Genomic DNA, 10139 nt, shown 5'->3' on the forward strand with positions numbered 1-10139 from the left:
TGATATCGGCGATACTGGCCCTGTATTTACTTGGTATCGGATTGATACCAAATTTTGCAATTAAATCTGTGTGTTTATGTGTGTATGTGTGTGTGTTTTCTTTTATGTATGTATATTTTTATGTATTTTTATGTAATATAAAAAATTGTTAGGAGGATTTAGTGGCGTTGGTGTTGCACGGTGTACACAGTCTGTATTTTACACAGAGATCGTATAAACTGATTGTAGTGTAATCTACAGTATGGCTGTACATTGGTAGAATGTAAACACGCTGGATGAAGGCATAAGGAATGAGCAGAATATTGAATGTTAACCATAAGACTGGTTATTGTAATAGTGGTAATAAAACAACCGAATTCACAATGATGCCTTTTCTAATTTGGTAATTCATGTGTTTCAGCCGCCACCATAGCTAACAAGTGTTAACAAGTGTCATAAGCGAGTGAGATAAAGACCATGACTGAATTAGATTAAAGGGGAAGGCCACTTCCTGTTCCAGCAGGACTATACCTCTGTGCACAAAGCAAAATCCACAAACATAAAGAGAAGCTCGGCTTCAAGAAGCTCCAGTGTCCTGCACGGAGGCCTGACCGAAGCCCCACTGCACAGCTGAGGAATTAAAGTTTTTGGTGGCACTCACACTCAGGCTGGAACTCATTGTGCTCGCTACCTGATCTGAAGGCATGAGGACCCAGGTGTGGTTCGTCATCTCCAGGTGCGTCTTGTGTTCCTAGGCAGCACAGATGATGTCTGTTGAGCTCAATTTAAAACCTCCTTCTAACCCAAACTATAATAACCCCAAAATGTTTCTAACCGTAACTATGATAACCCCAACATGTATCTAACCCAATTAGGATAACCCCAAGCTAGTTCTAAACCTAAATTAATCCTATTTTTACTATCAGGCAATGAAATTAGAAGGAGGCAGAGTAAAAACATCAACATAATTTCACTATTTAATTTACTTTCACGAAAACAGGTGGGCATTAAAAGTGTAGGTTTTCACATTATCAATACACAAAATCTTATTTCTATAACTTTTGGAACTTAATGACTTTATTTGCTGTTTTTTAGTCCTTTGAAGCAGTCAAGACCAGCTTTGTGATGTCCAAAAAGTACATAAAGCGCTATAAAAAGACCTTGTTGCTTTTGTATTTGAGCTAGTAAAGCTTCACACCTGAATGTTGTGCTTTGTTCACGTTCTTGTATTTCACGGTGTTTAGTACCGTAATGGGGATTTAAATTGTAAACCTTAACCGGCTTTACTTCTGACTTCAGTAAATAAATAGTCTTGTTAAGAAATTGCAGTTTCTATCTACTGCACTCACAGTTCTGTTCGCGAACACATTACGGTGAAGCTGGATACACTCGCACACACCTAAATCATAAACTGAGAGGGAAATAAAAAACCCCAGAAAACCAACCCAATAAAAAAAGAAAATAAATTAATTATTTAATTAATTTGAGTTCACATATACGGACACATTTCTAAAACAACACATGGCTCCTACACTTACACAAGAGATCTCACTTATTAACATGCTTTTTTTTTTTTTTTATAATTCTTTTTAAAACTCAGAAATGGTTTTAACACAGCTAACACTGAAACATAAAATATCTTATTTCACTTATTTGGCTTTTATTGATACAGAGCTAAGATCACTTTCACTTTAATCAAGATGTGTCTGACTTTGAAATATGTTTATGAAACGTTATGCTTTAGCAGAATATGACTTATAACGTCCCATTTCTCACAATACAGTGAAATATACAAACAAATTTTTAACACAGATGTCACTTATAAAGACTTGCATCAGTATTGTTCAGCACAGACAAATCCAAACACTGCTTTACACATTTTTTATGTATTTATGTGTTTAATGTATTCATTGTTTATGTATTAATTTAGTTATTTACTCATTCATGACCCTAACACCCACTTTAACAAAACATCTATGGCTCTAGCAGTCCAGGTGACACATATCCAGGGCCAGATGTAGCCTAGTGGTTAAGGTACTAGGCCATTGACCAGAGGGTCACTGGTTCAAGCCCCACCACTGCTAGGTTATCACTGTTGGGCCCTTGAGCAAGGTTCTTAATCCTCAATTGCTCTGACTGTATACTGTTACTGTAATGTAAATCGCTTTGGATAAAGGCGTCTGCTAAATGCTGAAAATGTAAATATTCACCTATTTTACTTTTTTTTTAAACTCTCTCTCTCTCTCACACACACACACACACACACACACACATCTGCAAAAGCTAGCAACAAACACTGGCGTTGTTCATTTATATATTAAACATTCCAACACAATTTTACCCTCATGTTCTCTTTACCCTACACCTCCTCCTACACTGCTGCAGGTGTTTTAGATCTTTGTTTTTATCATAACGTGTCTCTAATGCTACTTTCACAAGCACTGAAAGGTTTCTAAAGCTATTTGTTTGTTTCAAATTCAATATTCACTACAACTGTACTGATATGAACTAATATAAATTTTTGATCATACACTGCTGTATTCTCCCACACTGTCTTTCCGTATTCCTAGTATGTTTTTTTTTTTTTTTTTGGCTACATTGTCATGTCTCTAATGGCTGTTTGTCCCACCTAATTGTACAATATTAAAACATGTGACAAACATGGCGATTATAGTACATTGTAATAGGGTTTAGGGTTGCATAGGGTTTAGGGTTGCATAGGGTTTAGGGTTGTTTCTTTGTTTGTATTTCTTTCTTTTGGCACAACATGTTTAGAAAAAAAATTCTTAACATTAAACATTAGTTACAGAAAAATATGTCATGTGGAATACGTCACATCGATTGTGGACCGATTTACTGTGAGGATAAAACAGTGGAGGTTCTAAGTTACGCGCTTTACATGAGGCCTACTCCGAGCAGCTGCGGTCACAGTGGGCGGTCACTGCTTAACTCCGCCCCATTGTCTTCAACTAGGTCCGGTAGAGGGAAATAACAAGCTCGCTGTGAACGCTCGTCCTGCATTGACTCGCTTCATTTAGACGAGAGCAGTAACGATGTCCGGAAGAGGAAAAGGCGGCAAAGGTCTTGGAAAAGGAGGCGCTAAGCGTCACCGCAAAGTTCTCCGTGATAACATCCAGGGTATTACTAAACCCGCCATCCGCCGTTTGGCTCGCCGTGGCGGTGTGAAGCGTATTTCCGGCTTGATCTACGAGGAGACCCGCGGTGTGCTCAAGGTTTTCCTTGAGAACGTCATCCGTGATGCCGTCACCTACACCGAGCACGCCAAGAGAAAGACCGTCACCGCAATGGACGTGGTGTACGCTCTGAAACGCCAGGGACGCACCCTGTACGGATTCGGGGGTTAAACGTTCAGACCTCCACGCTAACACAACGGCTCTTTTAAGAGCCACCCATATTTTCTACAAAAGAGAAGGTTCTCCTGCTTTATTATTATTAGTAGTAGTACGTTCACTGATGCGTACATTTGCAAATCACTCGTTTAACCCCAATTCACACTCGCTTTTTATCAATTCACTTATGTAGCCCTAAAAGCTTTGCGTTATCATTAGTAGTTTTAGTATTACGTTTATTATCAGATCTTGTTTAGCCTTCATACGGCGTGTTTGCATACTACCAATGTACAGCCATACTGTAGATTACACTACAATCATTAACACGATCTCTGTAAAATACAGTAAAACATTGTGCCCCAATGCTTCGTTTAAAAAACAAACAAAAAAATATCTATTTATCTATCCTAACTATATATTTATATATAAAATTTAATAAAATATTGCTATTGATTCTTTTATATTCGGTTTTAAAACATGTATCGACCTCAGATTAAGCGGGAACAGACAACAAAGAACAGATTCTGGTGAATGGGGCAGAAGGGGGCGTGGAACGGTATGTCTCCTGTCCAATAGAAACCCAGGACCTTGGACCAATCAGAGTTACGTGTTTCATCTTGTCTTACTCAGCATGCAGGGTTAATAAAGTGGGCGTGTAGAGCGTCTACATTCACTTGCAGTTTGCTCTAGAGGAAACAGCAGCATCATGCCCGAACCAGCGAAGGCCGCGCCCAAGAAGGGCTCCAAGAAAACCGTCCCCAAGACCGCCGGCAAAGGAGGCAAGAAGCGCAGAAAGTCCAGGAAGGAGAGCTACGCTATCTACGTGTACAAGGTCCTGAAACAGGTCCACCCTGATACCGGGATCTCCTCCAAGGCTATGGGCATCATGAACTCCTTCGTCAACGACATTTTCGAGCGTATCGCTGGTGAGTCCTCTCGTCTGGCTCACTACAACAAGCGCTCCACCATTACCTCCAGGGAGATCCAGACCGCCGTGCGCCTGCTGCTTCCCGGTGAGCTGGCCAAGCACGCCGTGTCCGAGGGTACCAAGGCCGTCACCAAGTACACCAGCTCCAAGTAAAGCGCCTTAGTCGCTCTGGCAAACCAACGGCTCTTTTAAGAGCCACCCATCTTATCAAGTTAAGAGAATTTTCCTCTTTTTTTAAGTATTATATTCGAATATATTATTCACACTGCATTTCGGTAGCTTTCCATGTTTAATACCTTATTTATTTATTAATATATTACTGTTTTTGGGCCCTGACTGCCACTATGTGGTGAGTTTAGAATAACACACAGAATCAAATGTCACTGTACTAAGATATTATGAAGCACTCAGAGCTGTAGAGAGAGACTCCTTGATCTCTCCGCCACGCGGTCACGTGGTTCATGTGCCCCTTGACATTAAGTAGTAGAGACAATATACAGTACAGAGATTAAAGAGGTTTTTTATGCATAGGAGTTGTTTTTTTGCATAAACTAATCTCCCTTCACTTTCCTGAGGATTAATAATAATAATAATAATTTTGGCTAAACACTAAGCCATGTGGCTGGATTCATAAGGTTTACCTGCACTGAATGAACAGATTCATAAACACACTACCGTACCAGAAACATTATAGTGCAGGTACAGGAAATAGTATTAATTCATCTCTTATTTCATGAGTGATTAATAATCGATTCCTACATGTAATACATGAACTAATTAAAAAATACTCTTTACCTCCAATTGAGTAAAAGTACTAGTATATACCTTCAAATGTATGAAAGTAAAAGTAGCATGATTTATTATGGCTCTAATGTTTTATTATCATTTCTGTAAAAAGACTCTTGATGAATCAACTCATTTTAGGTGAAAAGACTCGAGTGTCATTCATTAATCTGACACTAATGTTTATTAAAATTATCATAAGAACAAAACACTGATTGGTGTGATCGCTTCACGCTTCCTTTATTTTGACAATGTTACGTTTTTATTCACACATAAACCAAAAGGAATCACAGATTGTTCAGAATGTAGTGGAGAAAAAAGTAAGACATTTGACTACCAAATGTGGTGGAGTTAAAGTAAAAACTCACCCAACTAGTTACATTTACTTAGTTACTGTCCACCACTGATAATGTATGCCTTACTGCAGGAGCAATATATTAATTATTTTAGTAATTAAGGTACAAGTGTCATCAGTTATTCATGAGATTCATACAGATCATCAGGATAACCATCACAAATATTCTCTCATGTCATGTTTGTGGTGCTTAAACTGAAAAGTGGTGCTTAAATATTCCTTATTTAATTTTATGTTCTGTTGCGGATTAAATAACTAAAGATTTGTCATGAAATTAAGCTGACAGTGTAATGGTCAACTATTATCATTAAACAGCATTAAGTGGCCCCATTTATATGCATTCTGAGCAAGCGTTGTTCAATTGTTTTATTTAGACACAATGCCGCGCAGCTTATACTGATACTTGTGCCTCATGTGTGACAAATTGTCATTGGACTATATGTCCATGTTTAGTGATGATGCTGATGATGATGATAATGTCATAATAACAGAAGAAGAAGAAGAGCAAAAATTTAAAAAAATCACAGGATTGCTGGCCTAAAACAAGAACAAATACAACAGAGAGAAAAAACCCACTACTACTAATATAAAGTACTACTATATGTATGTAATATATACATATATATATATATATATATTAATTATAAATACCCATACAACAATAAAAAAAAATCTTTATCTCTATATCTGTTTTTTCTCTTTTTCTCTGAGTACAGCCGTGGCCTAGTGGTTAGGGTACTGGACTAGTAATCAGAAGGTTGCTGGTTCAAGCCCCACCACTGCCAGGTTGCTGCTGTTGGGCCCTTGAGCAAGGCCCTTAACCCTCAATTGCTCAGATTGTATACTGTAACTGTACTGTAAGTCACTTTGGATAAAGGCGTCTGCTAAATGCTGAAAATGTAAATGTAATGATGAGACCAAGGTAAGTGCACTGCATTGTGTGCTCCAGGGCAGTGCTGACCATGGTAAACTGGTGCCATGTGTTCCTGACATCTAGGTTTGTTTTTGGAACACCATCATTTTTGTTTTCTTTAGATTTACTGCTAGGGCCCAGTTCTGGCAGTACTGTTCCAACAGGTCTAGGTGCAGCTGCATAGAGTAGAAATTTTACTTCCCCGTCCTGCAGAGTGAGTCCGGGAGCTGCACACTAAATCATTTATGTAGATATTAAACAGTGTCGGACTCAGACTGCAGTCCTGCAATTCTGTGTTGTGTATTGTGTATGTTTGTCACCAGTTCTTACAGCACTTTTGTTTATTAGTAGTATCTGTGTGTGTTTGAGTAAAATGTGTGTATATACACTTACACACACACACTTACTCACGCACACACACACACACACACACACACACAAATACATAAAAAAATACATACATAAAAGAAAACACATATACATGGGTATGGCATGTGTAGGGCATGTGTAGGGCAGTTGTAGCCTAGCGGTTAAGGTACTGGACCAGTAATCAGAAGGTTTCCGGTTCAAGCCCCACCACTGCCAGGTTGCCACTGTTTGGCCCTTGAGCAAGGCCCTTAACCCTCGATTGCTTAGATTGTATACTGTCACAGTACTGTAAGTCGCTTTGGATAAAAGCGTCTGCTAAATGCTGAAAATGTAAATGTATGAACGTAACAGCTACATGACATGTTGTTTGTGTGTTGTCACATTTTGGCCACCAGATGGGAGCCACGCTCCACTAATTGTCTATTGGTTTTCCAGAACATTATAAGTAACTAGTTATATTATAAGTTACTACTACTACTACCATCACCAATAATACTATTATTACGACAACAACTATAATATTAAAAACAAATTGATTATTATGAGTAATTATGATTATTTACAGTTAATATTTTACAATATGTCTGTCCTAAAATATATACCCTGTGTTGAGTACTTAGAATAGTGTTTTATTATTGATATTGATACATTATTCTGAATAATAATTACTGATTATTATTCCTCTTTTTTTGCAAGCTGCAATTTACTGCTCCCTCTTCTTTACTGGCATGTTTTTGTTCTGTTACTCTGTTTAGTGCGAAGTAAAACACAGCTACCAAGCAGGACTAGATCGAGTCCAGGGTGCTTAACTGTCATGTAGCTGAAATGGAAGAAAAAAATAAACATAACAATTTAAAATAATAATGATGATAAGAAGAAGAATACTACAATACACTAACATTTATTTCAGTTAGTTCTACATATTTGTGCTGTAAGATCTACAGAACATCACCGTGTCAGCTTTAAGTTCACATGTACTGACACATTTCTAAAACAACACATGGCTCCAACATTCACATTCTACTGATCTTTCTAACACGCACAAAACAGATTCAAGTCTATTTTAGTTATTTATCTGATACATCTCTTTTATAAAGATGCACTTTTTAATGTTTAACTTAGAAATGGCTTTAACACAGCTAACACTGAAACATAAAATGTCTTATTTCACTTATTTGGCTTTTATTGATACACAGCTAAGATCACTTTCACTTTAACCAAGATGTGTCTGACTTTGAAATATGTTTATGAAACGTTATGCTTTAGCAGAATATGACTTATAACTTCCCATTTCTCACAATACAGTAAAATATACAAACACATTTTTAACACAGATGTCACTTATAAAGACTTTATAAATCAGTATTGTTCAGCACCGAAGAATCTGAAAACTTATTTACTCAATTTTTATGTATTTATTTGTTTAATGTATTCATTGTTTATTTAGTTAATCACTCATTCATGACCCTGACACCCACTTTAACAAAACATTAATGGCTCTAGCAGTCCAGGTGAGACATATCCACCCATTTTACTTAAATTTTTTACTCTCTCTCTCTCTCACACACACCTGCAAAAGCTAGAACCAAACACAAGCGTTGTCCATTTACAGGGGTTGGACAAAATAACTGAAACACCTGGTTTTAGACCACAATAATTTATTAGTATGGTGTAGGGCCTCCTTTTGCGGCCAATACAGCGTCAATTCGTCTTGGAAATGACATATACAAGTCCTGCACAGTGGTCAGAGGGATTTTAAGCCATTCTTCTTGCAGGATAGTGGCCAGGTCACTACGTGATGCTGGTGGAGGAAAACATTTCCTGACTCGCTTCTCCAAAACACCCCAAAGTGGCTCAATAATATTTAGATCTGGTGACTGTGCAGGCCATGGGAGATGTTCAACTTCACTTTCATGTTCATCAAACCAATCTTTCACCAGTCTTGCTGTGTGTATTGGTGCATTGTCATCCTGATACACGGCACCGCCATTGGATGCACATGGTCCTCCAGAATGGTTCGGTAGTCCTTGGCAGTGACGCGCCCATCTAGCACAAGTATTGGGCCAAGGGAATGCCATGATATGGCAGCCCAAACCATCACTGATCCACCCCCATGCTTCACTCTGGGCATGCAACAGTCTGGGTGGTACGCTTCTTTGGGGCTTCTCCACACCGTAACTCTCCCGGATGTGGGGAAAACAGTAAAGGTGGACTCATCAGAGAACAATACATGTTTCACATTGTCCACAGCCCAAGATTTGCGCTCCTTGCACCATTGAAACCGACGTTTGGCATTTGCACGAGTGACCAAAGGTTTGGCTATAGCAGCCCGGCCGTGTATATTGACCCTGTGGAGCTCCCGACGGACAGTTCTGGTGGAAACAGGAGAGTCGAGGTGCACATTTAATTCTGCCGTGATTTGGGCAGCCGTGGTTTTATGTTTTTTGGATACAATCCGGGTTAGCACCCGAACATCCCTTTCAGACAGCTTCCTCTTGCATCCACAGTTAATCCTGTTGGATGTGGTTTGTCCTTCTTGGTGGTATGCTGACATTACCCTGGATACCGTGGCTCTTGATACATCACAAAGACTTGCTGTCTTGGTCACAGATGCGCCAGCAAGACGTGCACCAACAATTTGTCCTCTTTTGAACTCTGGTATGTCACCCATAATGTTGTGTGCATTGCAATATTTTGAGCAAAACTGTGCTCTTACCCTGCTAATTGAACCTTCACACTCTGCTCTTACTGGTGCAATGTGCAATTAATGAAGATTGGCCACCAGACTGGTCCAATTTAGCCATGAAACCTCCCACACTAAAATGACAGGTGTTTCAGTTATTTTGTCCAACCCCTGTATATATTACACATTCCTAAACACAATTTTGCCTTCATGTTTTATTCACCCTACACCTCGTCCTACACCGCTGCAGGTTTTTTAGATGTATTTTTTTATCCTAACGTGTCTCTAATGCTACTTTCACAAGCACTGAAAGGTTTTTAAAGCTATTTGTTTGTTTTATTTCAATTTCACTACAAATTTGACTTAATATGACTTTTGGTCATACACTGCTCTATTCTCCCACTGTCTTATATCCTAGTATGGGGTATTTTTTGGGCTACATTGTCATGTCTCTAATGGCTATCTGTCCCACCTAATTGTACAATATTAAAATTATAGTATATTGTAATAAGGTTTAGGGTTGCATAGAAGCCCTGTTGAATTTCTTTTTTTAACATGTTTAAAATGGCAAAATTATTAAAATTAACTTTAGTTACAGAAGAAAAAAAAACATCAATTCGATTGTGGACCAATTTACTGAGGAAAAACTACAGTGGCCAAGAAGTGCAAAACAAATTAACATTTTAGAAAACAAATTTACAACAAAAACAAAAACAAATTTACTAGAGCTGAAAAACTTTTAACAATGCCGAAACAAATTTACAAATGGTCGATCTGAA

At 38.3% G+C, this 10139-nt stretch overlaps 2 protein-coding genes across 2 annotated transcripts; both read left to right on the top strand.

Annotated features, from left to right (window-relative positions):
- The first annotated feature begins 3029 nt into the window (after window positions 1-3029).
- On the top strand, window positions 3030-3344 carry LOC134329093 (histone H4). The gene has a single exon (XM_063010340.1). It carries the CDS (start codon window positions 3033-3035, stop codon window positions 3342-3344), a length of 312 nt encoding a protein of 103 aa, XP_062866410.1. The 5' UTR covers window positions 3030-3032.
- Window positions 3345-4024: 680 nt separating this feature from the next.
- LOC134329006 (histone H2B-like) lies at window positions 4025-4425 on the top strand. Its single transcript, XM_063010247.1, has one exon. The coding sequence runs from the start codon at window positions 4036-4038 to the stop codon at window positions 4408-4410; it is 375 nt and encodes a 124-aa protein (XP_062866317.1). The 5' UTR covers window positions 4025-4035; the 3' UTR covers window positions 4411-4425.
- Window positions 4426-10139: the final 5714 nt, after the last annotated feature.

Source organism: Trichomycterus rosablanca, chromosome 15 (genome assembly GCF_030014385.1).
Source record: "Trichomycterus rosablanca isolate fTriRos1 chromosome 15, fTriRos1.hap1, whole genome shotgun sequence".
NCBI classification, from domain to species: Eukaryota; Metazoa; Chordata; class Actinopteri; order Siluriformes; family Trichomycteridae; genus Trichomycterus; species Trichomycterus rosablanca.

Excerpts from the sequence above, each read along its gene's own strand:
- LOC134329093 (XM_063010340.1), top strand. The coding sequence starts at position 3,033 with ATGTCCGGAAGAGGAAAAGGCGGCAAAGGTCTTGGAAAAGGAGGCGCT.
- LOC134329006 (XM_063010247.1), top strand. The coding sequence starts at position 4,036 with ATGCCCGAACCAGCGAAGGCCGCGCCCAAGAAGGGCTCCAAGAAAACC.